At 48.5% G+C, this 23,423-nt stretch overlaps 1 protein-coding gene across 1 annotated transcript; it reads left to right on the plus strand.

Annotated features, from left to right (window-relative positions):
• Positions 1-13,312: 13,312 nt before the first annotated feature.
• Positions 13,313-22,571, plus strand: LOC103628884 (uncharacterized). The gene is made up of 4 exons (XM_008649007.3): positions 13,313-13,775; positions 14,043-14,255; positions 14,332-14,513; positions 21,848-22,571. Exons 1-4 carry the CDS (start codon positions 13,457-13,459, stop codon positions 22,457-22,459), a joined length of 1,326 nt encoding a protein of 441 aa, XP_008647229.2. The 5' UTR covers positions 13,313-13,456; the 3' UTR covers positions 22,460-22,571.
• The last annotated feature ends 852 nt before the right edge of the window (positions 22,572-23,423 follow it).

Genomic DNA, 23,423 nt, shown 5'->3' on the forward strand with positions numbered 1-23,423 from the left:
TGAAAGATTCACCTGCAGCCCGGTGTAGGGTAGGTGCGCGCATTAAATGCGGTTGTCTCCCAACGGCCTTCGAGCAAGCTTTGTCTTTACCTGCCCTGGGCAAGCTCAGATGAGGTGGACATGACCGCCCTGAGATGAGGGAGCCTCGGGCGAGACGAAGATTCTCTCGAGCATCTGTCCTGACCAAGACAGACCTCGGGCGAGGCGGGATGTGGAGTTTTGAGAAGACCCCTGAGGTGGACCTCGTGCGAGGCGATGTCTTGGTAAGACCCTAGAGGGGGAACCTCGAGCGAGGCAGAATTTTGGTTCCTTGTCCTCGGAGGACGTACCTTGACAGGGTCCTTAGGATTTTAAGCGCGTTTTAGGGGCATAATCTGGGTACACCTACTTATCGTACCCGATAATTTCCTACTTGTATTTTGATTGTATCTGTGACAAAACATTCGGTACACCATACAGTGACATATCGTTGTCTTATGTCTCAAAAATCTATTGGCAGTTGGTTGCTCGTAGTACTCGTCGACAGAACGATGGCGTGTAACACCCTGAATTTTGAGGTATAAAATTTCTTTGCTCTGAACTCAAAATTTTTAGGTGTTACCCTTTCCTTTTTTTTCACTTTTCCTTTCACTTTATTAAAACAATAGAGAGTTATTTTGTTCTATGTTGGTGTGATCCCTATAAATGCATTGGTTGTTGCACAGTGTTTCTAAGTGCAAGAAGTGTTTGAAACATGTCAATATGTCTTGTAGAAGTTTCCCGTAAATTTTCATAATTTTCTATATATTTTTCTATTTTATGAAATTCAAAATCTATTTATTTGACGTACTTAAAAACATTTTCAAAAGTTTCAAATATGTTTTTTGAGTTTAATGGGTGCCAAATCATTTCCAGGAATTTTCCTAGAATTTTTGGAGCCTTTGGGATATTTTTCGGATATTAAAAATGATTTTAGTCTTTTTTTGAAATTACTTATAATTTTAAAAATAGGATAATTACAAAAAATAAAATATCTTCAAACCCTAGCAATATATATATATATAGCTGGAATCCTCTCATCGAGTCCTTTTCGAAATTCGAAACTCCATCCCTAGTCTAGATCTAATACTCCCGGAATTGCTCACCGAAGTTCGGGACGTTTCCAACTCCGGTGGCAACTCCGGCGAGCAATTACTTTCGATCCGTGCATCATCGACGGAATTCGAGGGTACCACTGCGTTTGTCTCGTTGAGAGCTTCGTCCTGGTACCTTCGATTTATCAATCCGACCGACGGTTCATCCTCAATCGATGTTTTTTCTATCGCCTCCGGGAAGGTCGTCCTCTCCTGTAAGCACCCTCACCATTGTCGCATGGTGTTCTTCGTTCTCGTCTTCCTCTCGCAGCCCCACTCTCTCCCCCTCTCCCTCTCTCTCCGCGGCAGTCGGCGGTCGGCTCGGCCCACGCCACCACGCACGCGCAGCTTCATCCCCGTGCGGCGGTGCCGACCCGTTCCCTTACCCCTCCCCCCTCTCTCTCTTCCATGGTTGATAGAAAGGAGAATGAGGAGGATGAAGAAGGTTGTTTTGCGATTAGGCCCCTGGGAATTTTAATACTGTACGTAGAAATTTGTTTCATTTTAAAATCGCAATAACTTTTGTGTTTTAAACTCGATTCTCTCCGTTCGAGTTGCGCTAGATTCGTATTAAAATTGTCTACATGTTAGAAGTATTATTCTCTGCTATTGCACTTTTAATTTAATTTATTTAAACATTTATTTGACATATGGTTACTAGAACGACGTTTCAATTTAAATCCAGTTTATGATTTTGATTTGCGCATTTATAAATTAACATTAGTATGGTTAACCTTAACTGAATTATTATTTATTAAATAATGGATTAGTTTAATCATGCTATCTATTAATTAGTTCTCGTGTGTCGTATCGGCCTGCGCGCCGTACGCGTGTTGTGCGCGTGCTGTTTCGCACATTACGTTTTTCGTCTCGCACCGCTAATTCGTCACGTTTATAGTCACTAACGTTATTTAAATTACTTATCCAACTGAAAGATTTTAGTGTAGTAGATTAACTAAAACTAGGCGATAGCTCTAGTTGCATTTAATAAATGTTGAATAACGCGAGTATGCCGAATTAAATGTTCTATCTCATACTTGTATAAAGTTGACGCGATAACTTCTCAATTGTAGCTTCGGTCTTGGTGTTTCTTTTTCTCGTGTGACCGTGGAAGCGAGCGATATTTTATATTGCATATATTTTCCCTTGTATGATGTGTTATTCCTTTCTGTTTCGAGAATGTTGAAAGTATACTCGCTTAGATAACGTTTCGTTCGCGGAGGCCGAGGAAGTTGCAGAAGTAGCCCCACAGCAGCAAAAGTTTGCTGAAGGCAAGTATCCTGTGACATATTATGTTCTATCTACTTTATAATTCATTGTCCTGCATATTATGATTAACCTGATGATTGACTAGCTTTCTATTTATCTTGTCCTTGATTACCTTTTTGGGTTGAGTTATTATAACCAGCTACTTACTAGTGCTTTACCCTAATCAATGAACATGATGAGAATTACTTTATGATACTATGATTCATTATGATTATGATTATTATTATGAACTCGTGCATTTTAGGGTGCTCGGACGGTTTCCCTAGTGCCTCTCTGTAAGGACATGTTCGTTGAGAGACCACACAGGATAACAGTACAACAATAAGGGTGGAATGGAACACTCTTAGCTGATTAATTAGAGGAACCTAGGGGTGTAGTTTTCTTTGTCGTTGTGCCGTCAATGTGGGCTGGGGCATAATGCTTGCTCTGCTAAGGGTGAGTGCTAGGGTTCATTCGATTTGGTTTTGTTAGTCACCCACCTTAGGGAGAAGTACTGTGTTTGTATGTTTGGCGGAACCTAACGGGTGGCTGCAGACCTGTAGCATCCCAAAAATTCAAATCTTGAAATTTTCTCAATCTTCCTCTAAATTCAAAATGAATTCCAAATTTTATTTCAAAATGAATTTCAAATTTCATTTCAAAATGTTTGTTTGCGAGTTGATATCAGCAAATAAAATATAGTAGTCTATATTCTCTCCAAAATCCTCCTCAAATATCCTACAGATATTTCCCCAGTTATCCCCCTCAAATTGTTTCGAGAAATACCGCCCAGATATTTCCCTAGTGATCCCCTTCAAGTTCTTTCCAGAAATATTGCCCAGATATTCCATCGATATATCTCCAAGTATTTTCCTCCTGAGAAATACCTTAAGAATCATTTTTCAAGTCCCTACAAATATTTTCTTCATAACTTTCCTCATGCTCATACGTATACGTATGCCTCCGGTGTCATACGTTGAGCTCTACAAGCTAATTACACTCATATAAGACAAATCCATGCTAATCTCCCACTAATCCTCTCATCCTCTGACTAATCCTCTCATCCCTCCCCCTAATCCCCCCACCATGGCTATAAATAGAGGGGCAAATGCCTCCTCTCATCCCACCGCAAGCCATTTCATGGCAACTCTCTCCACTCCCCCCACACGCCCACTCCACCTCAAATTTCAACTACTCATCCATCATGTTGTCCAGTCCACCTAAGATCAGTCAGACCCATATTCCAGTCATACGAACTTCGGTGACTGTGATTTTCCTTCCAGTAGGGTACTTCCCATCTGGTCACTCATCCCAGGTTTCTCCAAGTTGAGCACGCTTAACTTTGAGATTCCTTCGAACCAGGCTTCCAAACTCAGATTCCAATAATTCTCGTTTCTAAATTCTTATCAAACTATTCCCTATCCAACCATGTCATCCCTTAAGCATGGTTCATATTCCAGAAAACTCCTAAAATACTTTTATCCCATATTATGCTTATAACTCCCCTGTTCATACTAAGTCAGACGATTCATTCGTCACTATTCTCACCAACAGTGAACTTCACTGTGCTACACCACATACACCCAGCTATAAATACGCCCAGCTACCCTCTCCCTCTCCACACACACTCAACACCCTCAGCCAAGGAAAACACCCACCCACTTAGTTACTCCGCTCTGCCGGCTACACGCATAGTGTCGCTTCGCCTCCAGTCCACCCTCCTGGTAAGCACCTCCGCTCCACCACTAGTAGTATCTCAACACCACATGACACAGATTCTGCTAAAGACTCTGCCCATCCATATATCGCTATTCTGACCACTATACTAAATATTTGTTGGTATAATTGCTGGTTTGTATGTTTGCTTGTTCATGTTGCATAGTTATCAGAGCATTCGTGTCGTCTCGTGGAGGCCAGATCTGCAAGTCTACATCAGGCGATGGAGCCAAAAGCCAGTTCCGCGAGCTCCCCTTCCCCCTTCGTCGGATAAGCACGGCAAGCTCACTGGATCCCTTTGATGCATAAATTACCTATGATTTTTCAACCACAACCCTCAGCCTGTTATTTTATGCATGATATGATTTTGAGACAAGTTATTATGGCCACCCAGCCGCTTGCCGCAATCAATCCTTGATATATTTGTTACAAATGATTTAAGAAAAGGTGTGAGTTTTCAAAAGAAAATGCTTTTCAAAATGTGTATGATGAAGGGTTTTCACCCTTATCACCTTGTGAGTGGGATGATCAAGGACTCCCTGGTTTAGGGGAGGGCCTAAGGTGATGGCTCAACTGGTTTAGGCGTGAGCAGAAGGATTGTCCCCTCATATAAGGACCGGTTTGTCATCCTTCACTACCTGTACTCATGACAAGTACAACCACTCGAGACTGTATGGGCAGTCACTCAATCTGAACTCGTACGGTTCAAACCCCAGGGTTATGAAGGTTGGGGAGCACCATGAGGATAAGGAGGGGGAATGTTTTCTCCGGTTTGGACATGGCGGTGGTCTGACTCCTTCCGGTATAACCGCTAAGGTAAGGACGTGCGAGGAAAGAAAGTGATTCGGTTTCGGGTCTCACTAGCTATGAGATCGCAGAGCCGGACTAGTGGGTAAAGTGTACACCTCTACGCAGAGTTCAAACCTATTCGAATAGTCTGTGTCCACATGAATGGACGAGTCTGGTGTGGTATGACAATTAGTGTTTTGTTTTCCAAAAAAAGAGATGCTTTTGAAAAGTGGTTTTTAAAAGGTCTGGGGGTTGAGCCGTGAGCTATGGTGGACGGGAAGTCCATTAGCAGTTTTTGAAAATGAAAACCAGTGGGAAACTGCTGAGATACCCGGATGGTTTAGTCCAGGAGATTTTGTTCTATATTGAAAAACTTCCTGCTCTTTCGGGAGAGGATGCACTTTGAAAAATACAAAATGTTTTACAAAACAACCCTGCATAAAATATTATTGTTTCTGCAAAATATCCTGAGCTCCACATATTCCATGCATTATATCTGATTTCCCCATTCCACGGGTGAAGGTGGGCTGATGAGTACGTTTGTACTCACCCTTGCTTATTTGTTGTTTTTTAGAAAAGGAGATCGGGTAAGAGTTACAACTGTTCTCAACCTTGCCTGTGGCTGTTGGACCGCTGATTTGCTTCGCTGCGTATATCGGGCTGCTTCAGCCCCACTCTGATGATATGTCCCGAGTTGTGGACCAACTCTTAAAGTTGATCGCCACCTTTATAGGTTTGTCTCGTTTAAGCAGATATGTAATCATCTGATGTATAAATGTGTTTACTAGCCTCCCGGGACTAGTAATTGTATCATATTTGAGTCCCAGAGGATCTGGGGCGCTTCAGGTGGTATCAGAGCTGTTAGGTTGGCCGCAGGACGTAACCCTTAGCCTGATCCAAAAGTTTTTGAGTCAAAAATATTTTCTTAAAAAAATTCTTGTTCTCATCACTTCATTTCAAAAATGGTTTCCCCCTTTCCTTCTCTCAGAAGTCAGATGGAGGTTCGCTGCCAAACCAGCTTTTGCCAGAATGAAGATGGTTTCCCCAAGTTGCTGAGAGCATGCACAGTTCGTCTCGGAATTAGGAGCCAGCCAGAGTATGATGGTCGTGAATTCGTCGAGCATGGCACAGAGAAGTGTGTCGTGACTGTATACATTGGATCCAGTCTGCACCATGTGGAATGGAGTGTCACTGCTACTGGGCACAGATTCAAAGACACCTGTCAAGTCGTCGCTCGCAAGGCATTGAGGGCCCTGTGTCAAATTTATGAAGAAGAAGTGGCCAACACCCCGCTCAGATTCTTTCCGCCCTTTCAGAGAGACCGTCCAATTTGGATGGCTAGGATGCGTGCATTGGAAGGGCAGCAGCTTCTTGAGGACGACCCCACAGTCGTGTACCTCACTGCATACCTGCTCACCCTGGATGCGCAGTATGATTTCTTGGCTCGGCACCACCGTCAGATGATTGCCCGAGCAGAAGATGCAGAGAAGCTCAACTGCCAGCTCCATGTGGATCTCACCACAGCTCAAGCCCGTGTAGCTGCCTTGGAAAGTCGTGAAGTCATTGTTGTTGAAGCCCTGAAGCAAGCCAAGGATGAGCACGTCCAGAAGTTGATGGAGGCCTACTTGGTAACCCGTAACCAACGTAGAGCCCTACGGATCCAAGAGCCCGCTTCATCCAACCCAGTTCAACCCATAAGAGCTGAAGATCCCCAGATTTGTGAAGGTCACCCGGTCTCCATCAGAGGAGATAAGAAGGCTTAGGAACTACCGGAAGGAGCCATAGTCTTGGAAGGAATTCCAGTCTCCCCTCAGGCTATGGATAAGCAAGAGCACCCCGAGTCCTCCCAAGATCCCCCACCAGAGTTATTTGATCCCCTCACCATGAAGAAGATTCCAGCACCGTCCCGTGAGATCAAAGAAGAAGCTGCAAGCACCCCACTAGCACTGCCGCCCTCTGAGGAGCTACAAGAGCCAGTCACGCTTGAAGAAGAGTTCGACCCCGTCTTGCCATCTCAATCACCGCCATAAGAAGTCATCAACATCAGCTCGCTCTTAACCCATCCAGGAGATGTCTCAGATTGAAGCTGTGTGCAAGCCTTGCCAGAAGAGAAGCTGCCAGATCTGAGTTAGTTATGCCCAGTCCTCTGCATGCATTGGATAGTGAAGTTTTTCTTCACTTTGGATAGAGCCTTGCATGTATGAGAGGTAATCATGTAGACTCGTGTTTTGCAAAACTCTAATTGTGTGGCCCCCTAGGGCATTTCAAAATGAATTTCGCTTGATGTTTTCTCCCCTTTTGAGTGCATATGTGATGCTTTAACGTTAGTGCTCATAAGTTATATTTAGCATAGTTCTCAGTTCAGGAGCCGAGCAATAATAGTTATGCTTAGCCCCCGAATCTGAGTAGTCCGTGCTTTGGAAAAACTTTATTCTTCCCTTATTCAAAACATTTGATTTGTTTGTGCTTATCATTGCTGAGCTTGTGTGTTTTCATTCTTTTTAAGAAGGGTTTTCCCTAAAAACATATATCACAAATTAGAGCTAATCCTCACCTTATGCTTCCATTCTCATCTTAACCCATCTCAAGAGAAAAGCACCTTACCCAAGAAAATATCGGGAAGCTTACCCTTGTAGCCTGGAACAAGCTACAGAAGAAACCAGTCCAGCCGCTTAGTCAAAAGGACCGACCGTGAGAATCAAAGCACTGCCCCTGAGTCAAAGTAAACAGGAAAAGAGGACAGAAGGAGTTATTACCATACAGAGAGGCAAAGATTCTTGGAACCAGAGACCACAAACATCAGGGTCATTGACCCCACCACTCACCCGTGCCCCCCCCCCCCGCACGCATGCCCCGCCTCCATGCGCACTACCACCGCCCCACACCCCCTTTGCAACGCACTACCGCCGCCCACGCCCCCTTTGCAGCACACCCACCGCCATTATCGCCAACAACACCGTTCCCCACCCCTTCTTGCACCCGCTGCCGCATAGCACCTGCTACCTCATCACCACCACTCCACACCCGAGCACCCCCACTCGCCTATAAATTCCCCCACCAGCTCCCTCAATCCCCATCTCGCTCAAAGCAAAATAGTCCCGATAAAATCCCCTCTACCAAATCGCAAGCAACTCCATTTTCCACTCCCTCGCCCCTAAGATCACAATGCTCGGTGATTCTTGGGTTGAAGACTGTTGTACGTGGTTCATAGTCTTTGGTTTCCTCCTCTGTATGATGGTAATACTCTTTGATGGAATCCTCCAGTGGGAAGAGCAAAGAGAAAGAAAGAGGCAGTGAGAAGTGAAAAGGAAGATAGTGAAGAGAAGATAAGAAAAAGGTTATCCCAGAATCAACCCTATGTTAGTCATTTCTCCGCAGCCTGCTCAAGCAGCAACAACAGAAGAAGGCCCCGTAACACCCTTGTTATGAGGTACTTCAAGGAGTTCAAATCCCCAAGATTCAAGAGTTCTACCCTCATTCCTTTTAAGTGGGGTAGTATTCCAGCAAGGTTCCTGCTATGGAGAAAAAGAAGAAGGCATGTAGCAAGCTTGTCGAGGACCAGATCATCAAAGCGTATAAGTTTCTGGATGAGAAGTGGTCACCCAAGTTTTGTTGATGAAGCACCAGAAGACCAATCAAGGAAGGAATCCATGTGGGAGTTCGCAAGAGAAAGGTTTGTGTGTTGGCATCAATGCTTCCTCAATAAGCTAGCTGCCAAGCGAAAGCTAGAAGCCTGAAGATGATCTTTGAGTAGCCAGAATCAGCGTTTGCAATCGGCAACCAGATGCTCCTCAAGGCCAGACCTTGTTGAAGTTCCATCTCCTCGAAGAGTCTGCAAAGAGAAGATATGTAGCTGAAGTAAAGCTATACCCATAACCCTTCTAAGCCGGATCTCGAGGACGAGATTCATTTTAAGTGGGGTAGATTTGTAGCATCCCAAAAATTCAAATATTGAAATTTTCTCAAACTTGCTCTAAATTCAAAATAAATTTCAAATTTCATTTCAAAATGAATTTCAAATTTCATTTCAAAATGTTTGTTTGCGAGTTGATATCAAAAAATAAAATATAGTGGTATATATTCTCTCCAAAATCCTCCTCAAATATCCTACAAATATTTCCCCAGTGACCCCCCTCAAATTGTTTCTAGAAATACCGCCCAGATATTTCCCTAGTGATCCCCTTCAAGTTCTTTCCAGAAATATTGCCCAGATATTCCACCGATATATCTCCAAGCATTTTTCCTCCTGAGAAATACCTTCAGAATCATTTTTCAAGTCCCTACAAATATTTTCTTCATAACTTTCCTCATGCTCATACATATACGTATGCCTCCGGTGTCATACGTTGAGCTCATATAAGACAAATTCATGCTAATCTCCCACTAATCCTCTCATCCTCCCACTAATCCTCTCATCCCTCCCCCTAATCCCCCCACCATGGCTATAAATAGAGGGGCAAGGGCCTCCTCTCCTCCCACCCCAAGCCATTTTATGGCAACTCTCTCCACTCCCCCCCACACGCCCACTCCACCTCCCACACAAGCACACACTAACACAAGGATCGTTCAGTCATTCTTCGATCGTTCGTCCCCTGTTCTTAGTTTGTTTGTTCGTTCGTTCGATCGTTCGTCCGATCGTTCATGGTTCGTTCATTCGTTCGTCCGATCGTTTGATCGTTCGTCCGTTCGTTCGTCCAAATAATCTTTTTCCTGCCGTTATGCTGCCGAAATTCCAATCGTCCGTCCGTTCGTTCATAGTTCCTATTCATCGTTCATCGTTCGTTCATAGTCCCTATTCATCGTTCTTCCAGATAATCTTTGTCCTGCCGTTATGCTGCCGAAATTCCGATCGTTCGTTCGTTCGATCATTCGATCGTTCATCATTCGTTCATAGTTCCTATTCATCGTTCATCGTTCGTTCATAGTCCCTATTCATCGTTCCTCCAGATAATCTTTGTCCTGCCGTTATGCTGCCGAAATTCCGATCGTTCGTTCGTCCGATCATTCGATCGTTCGTCCGTTCGTTCATAGTTCCTATTCATCGTTCATCGTTCGTTCATCGTCACTATTCATTGTTCATCGTTACTATTCATCAATGATATCTATGGTAACTTTTTTCGTCATTACTATTTATCGTTACTATTCATCGTTACTATTCATCGATCATCCGATCACCCTAAATTTCAACTACTCATCCATCATGTTGTCCAGCCCACCTAAGACCAGCCAGACCCATATCCAGTCATACAAACTCCGGTGACTGTGATTTTCCTTCCAGTAGGGAACTTCCCATCTGGTCACTCATCCCAGGTTTCTCCAAGTTGAGCACGCTTAACTTTGAGATTCCTTCGAACCAGGCTTCTAAACTCAGATTCAATAATTCTCATTTCTAAATTCTTATCAAACTATTCCCTATCCAACCATGTCATCCCTTAAGCATGGTTCATATTCTAGAAAACTCCTACAATACTCTTATCCCATATTCTGCTTATAACTCCCCTGTTCATACTAAGTCAGACGATTCATTCGTCACTATTCTCACCAACAGTGAACTTCACTGTGCTACACCACATACACCCAGCTACCCTCTCCCTCTCCACACACACTCAACACCCTCAACCAAGGCAAACACCCCACCCACTTAGTTACTCCGCTCTGCTGCCTACACGCATAGTGTCGTTTCGCCTCCAGTCCACCCTCCTGGTAAGCACCTCCGCTCCACCACTAGTAGTATCTCAACACCACATGACACAGATTCTGCTCAAGACTCTACCCATCCATATATCGCTATTCTGACCACTATACTAAATATTTGTTGGTATACTTGCTGGTTTGTATGTTTGCTTGTTCATGTTGCATAGTTATCAGAGCGTTCGTGTCGTCTCGTGGAGGCTAGATCTGCAAGTCTACGCCAGGCGGTGGAGCCAAAAGCCAGTTCCGTGAGCTCCCCTTCCCCCTTCGCCGGATAAGCACAGCAAGCTCACTGGATCCCTTTGATGCATAAATTACCTATGATTTTTCAACCACAACCCTCAGCCTGTTATTTTATGCATGATATGATTTTGAGACAAGTTATTATGGCCACACAGCCGCTTGCCGCAATCAATCCCTGATATATTTGTTACAAATGATTTGAGAAAAGGTGTGAGTTTTCAAAAGAAAATGCTTTTCAAAATGTGTATGATGAAGGGTTTTCACCCTTATCACCTTGTGAGTGGGATGATCAGGGACTCCCTGGTTTAGCAGAGGGCCTAAGGTGACGGCTCAGCTGGTTTAGGCATGAGCAGAAGGATTGTCCCCTCATATAAGTACCAGTTTGTCATCCTTCACTACCTGTACTCATGACAAGTACAGCCACTCGAGACTGTATGGGCAGTCACTCAATCTGAACTCGTACGGTTCAAAACCTAGGGTTATGAAGGCTGGGGAGCACCGGGAGGATAAGGAGGGGGAATGTTTTGTCCGGTTTGGACATGGCGGTGGCCTGACTCCTTCCGGTATAACCGCTAAGGTAAGGACGTGCGAGGAAAGAAAGAGATTCGATTTCGGGTCTCACTAGCTATGAGATCGCAGAGCCGGACTAGTGGGTAAAGTGTACACCTCTGCGCAGAGTTCAAACCTATTCGAATAGTCTGTGTCCACAGGAATGGACGAGTCTGGTGTGGTATGACAATTAGTGTTTTGTTTTCCAAAAAAAGATGCTTTTGAAAAGTGGTTTTTAAAAGGTCCGGCGGTTGAGCCGTGAGCTATGGTGGACGGGAAGTCCAGTAGCTGTTTTTGAAAAATGAAAACCAGTGGGAAACTGCTGAGATACCTGGATGGTTTAGTCCAGGGGATTTTGTTCTATATTGAAAAACTTTCTGCTCTTTCGGGAGAGGATGCACTTTGAAAAATACAAAATGTTTTACAAAACAACCCTGCATAAAATATTGTTGTTTCTGCAAAATATCCTGAGCTCCACATATTCCATGCATTATATCTGATTTCCCCATTCCGCGGGTGAAGGTGGGCTGCTGAGTACGTTTGTATTCACCCTTGCTTATTTGTTGTTTTTTAGAAAAGGAGATCGGGTAAGAGTTACGACTGTTCCTAACCTTGCCTATGGATGTTGGACCGCTGATTTGCTTCGCTGCGTATATCGGGCTGCTTCAGCCCCACTCTGATGATATGTCCCGAGTTGTGGACCAACTCTTAAAGTTGATCGCCACCTTTATAGGTTTGTCTCGTTTAAGCAGATATGTAATCATCTTATGTATAAATGTGTTTACTAGCCTCCTGGGACTAGTAATTGTATCACATTTGAGTCCCAGAGGATCTGGGGCGCTTCAAGACCATAAAAATCTTTGTAAAGGTTACATAGTGAATCCTTGGCCATTCACCTCGGTATCACGACTCGTGGGTAAAGTATGCAACCTCTGTAGAGTGTCAAAATCTGGTATATCAATCGTGCTCACGGTTAAGAGCATCCTTGAATCCTCTTTGATTAGAGATACTGTGTGATTCATTTATGTTGATGGTTTAATGATGATGGCTATAATTATGATATTTGGTCGTTCTTGTGATAGTGTTCTTCCGCTCCTGTCTTTGCCTTTTCATGCGTGTGTTGCTGTAATTTGCTCTTGTGTGTATATCTCTCAATCTTACTCTAAGTTGTAAGTGTGATCTTTTGTAAGGCTGCAAGAGACTTCAAGTTGTAGAAATTCCTTACAAACGGGAATACTTGTGATATAAGGAAGAACTATAGCATTCATGTTTGATCTACGTGATCATTTGAGAGGGGTTGATTGCAACACTTATCCAAAGGAGGGCACCACAACGTGGATGTAGACTTTGCCGAACCACATAGTAAAAATTGTTGTCTCACTTGTCTGTTTTACTTTCTTACTGTTTTCTTTCTTCCCAATTTCTCTTTTCTCACTTGTGGTATTGCTCTTAATATAATTCATATCTTAGAAGAGCTAAAGTGAACTTTTTTATTTTCTTCTCTACCTAAACTTGGTTTTATTTTATAGTAACTTTTTTAGATCATATTTTTGTTGTTTTAAGTTATTTTTGCAGGATCAACTATTGATCTCCTATATGTGCTCTCAAGATGACCCAGATGAAGACGTCTGTGGTCGTAGAGTGGAAGACGTGTATGTGTGACGTACGATGGCGTATGACCATTGACCGTTGAAAGTTATGCTTTATAATAGTATTAAAGATAGAGATATATAATATGTTTGCTTGACTTTAATCTGTATCATTTTCTAATAATTTTATAGTATTTTGTCTATATAAATTACTGGTGCACCAGTCCGAACAATCTTATACTAGTCTTTCGTTAAATTATTACTTGGTCTGAGTGCTACGTCTCTCACGGTAGTGGGCCGTCCTGGGCCACAAGCGACTCTGCTGCGGCTTTGCTTTCATGTAGTATAAATAGAGGGCCTGGCCTTAGTGCCGTCAATTAAAAGCGTACGTCGCCCACCTTGCTTTCCCCTAGGCCCTAGCTGGTGGAGGCCGCACAACACGCTACTGAAATCCTCCTACCTAAACCCTAATTTGATCTGCGGCCTCTCGGTCATCGATTCTCAAAGCAATTCCAATTCATGGAGGAAATCCTCGATCCATCGATTCTCTCTAGGCAATTCATGGAGGAAATCAGGTGTGCTCTGGAGGAAGCACGGGAGGAGCCTGATCGGAAGTTGAAGACATTACAGCTCCCGGAGGAGGAGGAGGAGGGTTCCCGAGGCGACACCGTGGATGAGGAGGAGGAGGAGGAGGAGGAGGAGGAGGAGGGTTCCCGAGGCGACACCGTGGATGAGGAGGACAGCGACGATGAGTTTAAGGGTTTCGACGAGAATGGCGACCTGTGTCTGCCATTCGTCGTCTCCTGGGATCCGCCACCAGTACTAGTTTGCACGGCAGGCAATGATAACCTCGTCGCTACCCAAATTGTTTTCTCTATCAAAATTCGTTATGTTTGGAAACTCCACAAGCAACATCCTTAGACCAAAGAGAACGCCGCTAAGAATTGTGTAACATTTAAGATCTACGATAGTTATGAATGACAGTTTCAAAATCGTGTGATATCAAAATATTTGGGTTTTGCAAATCAGCAATATTCAGGCAGTTACTAAAAAAAGAGTTTATACAGACCGTATAACCAGCTGAATACAACTGTTTTTTCTTCAGGAGCAAGTTTTACGATGGAGGAAGCAGAAGAAATAGTTGACTCTGTCAATGAAAGGAACGATGACCTGCTCTCAGCATGGTGTGAAATGGTTAACAACAAAGTGACTCCTTTGCCTGCAACGCCTCTACATATTCTTCCAGCCATAACCACATTCTGTGTTTCTGGATATGAGTGCTACCACCTGCGATATTGGACTGAAATTACTTCTGAAAGTAGGTGAACTAATTATTAACGACACACTACTCTATCTTCTCTCTTGTGGCTCATTTTCTTTCTATATACTTGCAGCTGATCCAGATCATCCATATTTCAAACCCTGTGAGATGATGCAAGTGTTCTCCTTGGGATTATCAAGCCCTCTCACTCATCCTGTTAATATTTATGGGTATTTTTCTGTTCGTGATAACTGGGAACCACTCCGCAATTATCTATTTAAGCGCTCAAGAGCTGATCCAGCCATGATTTCTCAGGCAAGTGATGCTTGTTCTTGTTCTGAATAGAGAATCTTTGTACTGTCATTTATAACTATTGATATGTTATACAACAGTGTAAATAGATAATGTTACAACTCAAGTATTACATGCACCTGTTGCCGGAATAAGAGTGTGCACGATACTGACCGACGGGCCTGTCGTAGGTGACTGACGGGCCCATCTTACTCACACCTCTTTGGCGTTGTTCCTAAGGCTGATTCCAACTGCCTGCCAAGTCCCCCTATTCTTATTTTCTATTCATATTTAAATATCTCTCCCCACCCCCCTATTTCAACTTATCTCTAACCATCCCTCCTATTTAGCTCCCCTATACACTTTAACTGAGCTATTTGACTTTTATACATCAGTTTTTGGAGTTTAAAAAATCATACAATATTTGTAGTACCATAATACACATTGTTATCATTTAATTAAATTTTAAAATAATTAATTTCGCTGTTAAAAATACTGATTAGCGAAAGGGGAGAGATTAGAGCCCTCAGGGATTTTCTTCTCTCTCCCCGAAGAGACGGAACTGGAGGGGGAATGGTTGGAGGTGTTGGGGGAGTTGCTATACACTGAATAACCCAGTGAAACGTTGAGGTTACATGTGGGATATCTAGATAGGTTGTATATTTGATATGGAGTGTTAGACTACCCGTCTAGGGTTTGTGTTATTCCCTGTGTAATGACCGTTATACCCCTGTGTAATGGGCCTTGGCCCAGTTACTCTCTCTATTTAATATCACTCCCAACCCCTGATTAGGGTATGGGTTCCTATTCTAACATGGTATCTTCAGTCTAGGTTAGGTCTCTGTTTTTCCTCCCAGCCGCCAGGGGGCCTTCCACCCTACAGCCGCCGCCAGGGGGGTTTCCCCTCCCTGCAGCCGCCGCCGGCCAGCCGCCGGCCTCCCTCTCCCTCCCAGCCGCCTGCTTCCCAGCCGCCGGCCTCCCTCTCCCTCCCAGCCGCCGGCTTCCCAGCCGCCGGCCTCCCTATCCCGCCGGCTCCACCGCCGGTCCCCTGCCTTGGCGCCGTGCGCCCCTCTGCCCCTGCGCGCCCGTCGCCGGCCTCCCTCTTCCCCGACGCGCCTCCCGTCGCCCCTCCCCTGCGTGCTCGTCGCGCCCAGGGCCCCTGCCCCTGCGCGTCCGCCGCCGCCGGACCCGACCCCGGACGCCGCCGCCGGTCTTCCTCCCCTGCGCGCTCGTCGCGCCCAGGGCCTCTGCCCCCGCGCGTCCGCCGCCGCCGGCCTTCCCCCTGGGACTGGCGCCCGTCGTCCCACCTCGACCAGGCACCAGGCCCGCAGGGAGCGGCGCCCGACGTCCCTGCGCCTCCTCGACCAGGCGCCTGGCCAGGCTGCGCCCCTACCCCTGCGTCTCCGCCGACATGGACGCCAGCACCACTGCCGCCACCGGCACCACCGCCCCCGCTGCGACCGGCAGCGAGCCCGCCCATGGAGGGGCCCCTTACATCACCGGCCTCGGACCGCTCCACGCCTCCTCCCCGCTGCCCCTGCATCGCACCTCCCCGCCGGGCTTCCCCGCCTTCGCTTCACCCACCTGGAGTCATCGTGTTGCACCCTCCACCATCCCCACCACCGACCCCCCGCTCGTCAGCACCCTCGCCTCGATCCAGGCCGCTGTGACAGCCTCGCGGGAGCGCGAGCGCGCTGCCTCCCTCGCCCTGGAGCGTGAGCGTGCCCTGGGCGCTGCTCTGACCACCCAGATGGCCACCACGCAGCGTCTCCTCGGCCACCCGACTCTCGCCGATGCGGAGCCCCCAGAGGACCCCCACGCCTCTGACCTCGACGCCGACCTCATCGCTGCTCTCCACGCCCAAGCAGCCGGCCTGCACAACATCCGGGCCCTCGTGTCCGTGGTGTTGGATCCGGCGTCTCCCCACTACTCCCGTTGGCGAGGACAGGTCCTTCTCACACTGCGGCGGTTCGTCCTCGACGACCACGTCCTCATCGACCACGACACTCCGTCGCCTCGCTCCTGGTGCCTCATGGACAGTGTTGTCCTCTCGTGGCTCCACGGCACCATCACCGTCGAGCTGCAGGACATCATCCGCGACCAGGCGGACACTGCGCGCCAGGCGTGGCTCGCTCTCGAGGACCAGTTCCTCGGGAATCGAGATGCTCGGGCACTCTACCTCGACGCCCAGTTCCACCTGTTCTCTCAGGGGACCTCTCCGTGGGCGAATACTGCCGCCAGATGAAGGGCCTGGCTGACTCTCTCCGCGATCTCGGCGAGCCCGTTGCTGATCGCACCCTGGTGCTGAACCTCCTGCGTGGCCTCAGCCCCCGCTACGGCCACCTGAAGGCTCTCATCAAGAGGAGTGTGCCCTTCCCCACCTTCCACGCCGTGCGGAACGAGCTTCTCCTCGAGGAGCTTACCATGGCGAATGAGGCACCCACTCCTGCCTCGGCCCTCTACAGCGCTCCTACCAGCGGTCCGCCGCCTTCAGGGGGCCAGGCCACCCGCCCTCCGTCGACCGGGGCTCCCACCCGCCCACCACCTGCCGTCCCGGCGGCCCCTCGTCCGACTTCCACGACTGACGGGGGTCGTCGCTCCCGCAAGGGCGGCCGTGGGAGCGGCGGCTCCTCTCGTGGTGGTCCCTCCGGCCGGGGTGGCGGCCCCGCGTGGCCGTCATTCTACAACCCCTGGACCGGGACCATCGCCATGTGGCCGGGCCAGGCACCGAGTACCCCCCGTCCTCCGACGCCAGCCCTCCTGGCTACACCTCACTACGGCACACCTCCTTATGGTGTTCCCGTCGTGCCCCAGGCTCCGCCCGTGCTCCTGCCCCCGGGGACCCACACCTCGACGCCTTGGTCCCCGCCGGCCGGTGGTTGGGACAGCGCCTCCCTCGCTGCGGCATTCAGCACCATGGCGATGACCCCACCCTCCTCCGACTGGGTGATCGACTCCGGTGCCTCGTACCACACCACTCCCACGGCAGGCACGCTCTCTCGCTCTCATCCCCCCTCCCCTCTCACCCATCCTCGATCGTCGTTGGAAACGGTTCCACTCTGCCAGTCACCTCAGTAGGTGCCTCGGTTCTCCCTGGGCCGTTTTACCTCAACGATGTTCTCGTAGCTCCCCACATCACCCACAATCTTCTTTCTGTTCGTCGATTCACCACTGACAACTCCTGTTCCATTGAGTTTGACCCCTCTGGTTTTTCTGTGAAGGATCTGGCCACCAGGACCCTTCTCGCCCGCTGTGACAGCTCGGGGCCTCTCTACACGCTCCAGCCCTCCACCGTCGGCGTGTCTCCACCTCCTGCCCTGGTCTCCACCACCTCCTCCACCACATGGCATCGACGTCTCGGCCATCCTGGACCCGACGTCATGACCAAGATTACCAGTAGTCTCGATCTTTCATGTAGTAGGGGACATTTTAAGGGTCTCTGTCATGCTTGTCAGTTAGGCCGACATACTCGTCTCCCATTTACTACTTCTTCTCGGGCTGAGCAGGCTTTTGATCTGGTTCATTGTGACCTTTGGACCTCCCCTGTACTCAGTCTTTCTGGTTATAAATATTATCTGGTGATTTTGGATGATTTTTTCCATTTTCTCTGGACCTTCCCGCTTCGGTTGAAGTCGGACACATTCACCACCCTCACACACTTCTTCACCTGGGTATCCACTCAGTTTCGTCGCCCGGTCCGTGCTCTGCAGTGTGACAATGGCCGCGAGTTCGATAACAACGCCTCTCGCTCCTTCTTCCTCACTCATGGCGTCCAGTTGCGTCTCTCGTGCCCCTACACTTCTGCCCAGAACGGCCGAGCCGAACGCATGATCCGCACCACCACTAATATGCTCCGCTGTCTCCTCTTCCAGGCGTCTCTCCCTGCCAGCTACTGGGCAGAGGCCCTGCATACTGCCACCCACCTCCTCAACCGTCTTCCCTCGAAGGCGGTACGCCACCCTACCCCCCACTTCGCCCTTTACGGCACAACCCCTTCCTATGACCACCTTCGCGTGTTCGGCTGTGCCTGCTACCCTAACACTTCCGCTACCGCTCCACATAAGCTTTCTCCTCGCTCCACCCGCTGTCTATTCCTTGGCTACTCCCCTGACCACAAGGGGTACCGGTGTCTGGACCTCACCTCCCACCGCATCATCATCTCTCGTCATGTCGTCTTTGACGAAGATGTGTTTCCCCTTGCTGGCTCCACCCCACCCACCGATCTTGACTCCCTCCTCGAGTCCGATCCGATTCCTCCCCCACCTTCGGCTCCCCGTCTTGCGCCGTTACCTGCTCCTCGTGCGGCCCCCACGACCTCTTCCGCGCCACGCGCGGCCCCGTCGACCCCGCCTGCGCCACGCGCGGCCCCGTCGACCCCGCCTGCGCCACGCGCGGCCCCGTCGGTCCTGCCTGCGCCACGCACGGCCCCGTCGACCCCGCCTGCGCCACGCGCGGCCCCGCCGATCCTGCCTGCGCCACGCGCGGCCCCGTCGACCCCGCCTGCGCCGCGCGCGGCCCCGTCGACTCCGGCTCGATTCGCCAACCCCGCCCTCGTCTACCATCGCCGCGGCCACGCCACTACCTCGGCGCCCCCCGACGCGGGCCCATCGACGAGCGCGGCCCGATTCGCCGACCCCGCCGTCGTCTATCACCGCCGTGAGCCGGCCCCTCCAGCCGCTCCCGACGTTCCGGTGGCTCACTCCGAGTCATCCGTATACCACCGGTCGCCATCCATCGCGACCCCGGGCACGTCCACCCGATGGTGACTCGACGCGCTGCTGGCGTTCTCCGCCCCGTCGACCGGCTCATCCTGGCAGCCGCTACGACCAGCACTCCACCCGACGCTTCCCCGGTACCCTCCTCCGTTCGCACTGCCCTCGCCGACCCACACTGGCGTCGCGCTATGGAGGAGGAGTACGCGGCCCTCTTGGCCAACCACACTTGGGACCTGGTGCCGCGTCCACCAGGCACCAACGTGGTCACCGGCAAGTGGCTTTTTCGCCACAAGCTGACCTCGGACGGCTCCCTCGACCGCTACAAGGCCCGTTGGGTCCTTCGGGGCTTCACCCAGCGCCCCGGAGTGGACTACGACGAGACCTTCAGCCCTGTCGTCAAGTTCGCCACTGTTCGCGCCGTCCTCTCCCTCGCCCTCTCCCGCGACTGGGCGATCCATCAGCTCGATGTCAAGAATGCCTTCCTCCATGGCACTCTGACGGAGACTGTCTACTGCAGCCAGCCCACCGGCTTCGTCGACGCTGACCGTCCGGACCTGGTTTGCTGGCTGAACCGATCCCTGTACGGCCTCAAGCAGGCGCCACGGCCTTGGTACAGCCGCTTCGCCTCCTACCTGGCCTCCGTCGGCTTCGTCGAGGCCAAGTCGGACACGTCCCTGTTCATCTACCGGCGCGGCGACGACACCGTCTACCTCCTGCTCTACGTCGACGACATTGTGCTCACGGCATCCACCGCCGACCTCCTTCACCGCACGATCGTCGCCCTTCAGCGGGAGTTCGCGATGAAGGACCTGGGGCCCCTCCACCACTTCCTCGGCGTCACCGCCGAACGTCGGCCTCAGGGTCTCTTCCTCCACCAGCGCCAGTACGCCATCGACATCCTGGAGCGGGCTGGCATGTCTGACTGCAAGCCCTGCTCCACGCCTGTCGACACTCAGGCGAAGCTCTCTGAGGACGACGGGCCTCCGGTCGCCGACGCGACGTCCTACCGGAGCCTCACCGGCGCGCTCCAGTACCTCACGTTCTCCAGGCCCGACATCGCTTACGCCGTCCAGCAGGTGTGCCTGCACATGCACACTCCGCGGGAGCCCCATCTCACTGCGCTCAAGCGGATTCTACGCTACCTCCGCGGCTCCCTCGACTACGGCCTCCTACTCCGCCCATCCCCGACGTCGGAGCTCGTGGTCTACACCGACGCTGACTGAGCTGGCTGTCCCGACACGCGCCGGTCCACCTCCGGCTACGCCGCCTTCCTGGGCGCCAACCTCGTCTCTTGGGCCGCCAAGAGACAGCCCGTCATCTCTCGCTCCAGCGCTGAGGCCGAGTACCGTGCCGTGGCCAACGGCGTGGCCGAGGCCTCCTGGCTGCGCCAGCTCCTCCACGAGCTTCACAGTCCCCTCCAGCGCGCCACCCTCGTCTACTGCGACAACGTCAGCGCGGTCTACCTCTCTACCAACCCCGTGCAGCATCAGCGCACGAAGCATGTGGAGATCGACCTGCACTTCGTCCGCGAGCGTGTCGCTGCCGGTGACGTCCGCGTTCTCAGCGTCCCCACCACGCTTCAGTTCGCCGACATCTTCACCAAGGGGTTACCGTCGAGTGTCTTTTTCGACTTCCGATCCAGTCTCAACATCTGTACAGGATAGAGTTGTGACTGCGGGGGGGTGTTAGACTACCCGTCTAGGGTTTGTGTTATTCCCTGTGTAATGACCGTTATACCCCTGTGTAATGGGCCTTGGCCCAGTTACTCTCTCTATTTAATATCACTCCCAACCCCTGATTAGGGTATGGGTTCCTATTCTAACATGGAGCTTTCTGTAATTTTCTTTCATCTCTTAACACTATTAGGTTTTTTTCTTTGCCCCATACTATACTTTGATTGATGTGACCTATGAAAACATTTAGAATTTTGGTAGCACACTGTTCTCTCTCTTTTGGAATGTGATCTTTTGAAAACCATGATATGAACTCCTTTTTTTATTTATCATGATAAATAAACGCTATTCAGATTGATGGTTACATTAAAATCAGTGTTCATCTAAATGCTAAGGCTATTCAGATTGATGGTTACATTAAAATCAGTGTTCATCTAAATGCTAAGGCTATTCGGATTGATGGTTACATTAAAATCAGTTTTCATTTAAGCACTAAGGCTATTCAGATTGATGATTATATTAAAATCAGCTTTCACCTGAGCACTAAGCGCCAAACAGTCAGTCACATATTGTTTTAGCCATTTATTTGGGCTACAAATGTCCATCTAAACTGGTTAAACACCTGTTTAAACTGGATAAACAGCTAATCATATGGACGTGGCTGCCCATCTTGTTGTGTTTTGACGATGCTTAAATAGGCTAAATAGCCATTTAAGTTACAGCTATCCAAATGCGCCATTGGCTTATTCATTGGAAAACAAAAATTTTAATTATTGTTGACTGATTCACATGTAAACTTTGGTTATAATTCATGTCGTGTTATTATTCAACATGAGTAATAATAAACCATTAATTGTGATCTTGTTTCTTTCCAAATGGAAAGTTCCTCGTATGTGCTTCTTCATTATACAGCATAATACTGGTCTATTTTTTTAATATTATATTAAGTCCCAGCGTTGTATATCTACAGGGTTGCTCTTTCCTGCCACTCTGCAGCCCATGTCGTGGAATATATGTGTTGCAATTTTTCTTAGTAGACATTGAGCTTTGGATAAAAGAGGAAGGAGAAGCATCTGCTGACAAACTGTTGTTTAGTGGTTATGTTGAAATCGACACTTCTTGGGCTGGATTTGAAAGAATGCTGAGAGGAAGGTTTCAGGGCGATTATCTTGGCTTGAACATGGAGTTTGCTTTCCTGGGTCACAGCATTGAGACTCTTATAGAGGTAGAGGCGGAAGCCAAACAACCAACCGATGTGAGAATCAGTGCCTTAACCAGTGGGTTTGATGAGGAGATTTCACTATATGATGGCAAATTTTGTGGAAGTGGGTCAATGTTCAAGCATTTTGTGGCTGTGAAGAAGCAAGAGGAGTTGCACGTTGTTTTAAAAATGGATGGCTCGCCATATAAATGGACTTTCAAGGCTGGAGCTGGAGTTGCTGCAGCACCTGAGCATCCAGTTCCGGGCTTTACTCAGTATTTTGTCATGAATGTGTCCTTTAGAACAAGGGGCAAAACAGCATCAACTTGGCAATGGAGTTGCATCTCCAACAACGTCTGTATATCGGAAATAGATCCGTAAGCTAGCAGGGTGCGATAAGGTGCAGAAAACGTAGCTTTCTGTGGGAACTTTACAGGTGGAAATAACAAAGATCTCTAAATTTCGGTGAATGGTCCCCTGCTGTTTCTATCTATTTGGTATCTGCTACATGGTTAGAGGCTTAGAGCAACTCCAGTAATTACCTAAAGAATTCCCTAAACAAGAAATTTAGAGAGTTTTTATAAAATCCCCTCTCCAATAGCTCCTGAAATCAACTTGGTAAATTTACTAAGTTGCTATCCTAGCCAATTTGGTCTCTACATGTAGCAACTAATTTCCCACTCCCGAAAAGTTCAATCACGCCATTTTTTACTTTTGGCGCCTTGATCTAGAGCGTGGCACCCCAGAAAGCACTGAGGTTTTGTAGAAACTTTATTGTGCCTGACTTGTTAGCTCAAATTGATAGTACTTCCATTGGTTAGAAAGTTATTTTCATCTCCTATTATTTTCATACCGTATCCATAGTGAGGCTGAACACTAGTGTTGTATGGTTCGATAAAGACCAAGGGTCTTCCAATTGAACATTAAATGCATCTGCATTGTGCATTTTAAACAAAGATGCTTTAATCCAAATGGTGGTTTCACTCATTGTCTATTCCGTGTGTTTTGAATTATTTTATGTTTAGATGTGTCTAGTGAAAGTAGCACTTGTACCTCTACACTTCTAATCATTTGTACGCATGAACAAAAGCAAATGATCAATGCCTATAACTATACATATATCCGGACGTCGTGATTCAATCGAAGGCATGCGCAGGCTTCGTCCGCCGGCGCGACTGGTGCTCACCTTGGCACGAACTTGCTGGCAGCACAGAAACAAATAGGCCCATCCAAGATTCAAAACAGTTTTAGCTTCCTATATATCAGGAACCGTTGGAGGTTGATCCTTTTTTTACTCCTAAAGCAAATTTAGCAGTTTGGTAAATACTTATTTGAGGAGCTATTA

The sequence above is a fragment of the Zea mays genome, chromosome 5 (assembly GCF_902167145.1).
Source record: "Zea mays cultivar B73 chromosome 5, Zm-B73-REFERENCE-NAM-5.0, whole genome shotgun sequence".
NCBI classification, from domain to species: Eukaryota; Viridiplantae; Streptophyta; class Magnoliopsida; order Poales; family Poaceae; genus Zea; species Zea mays.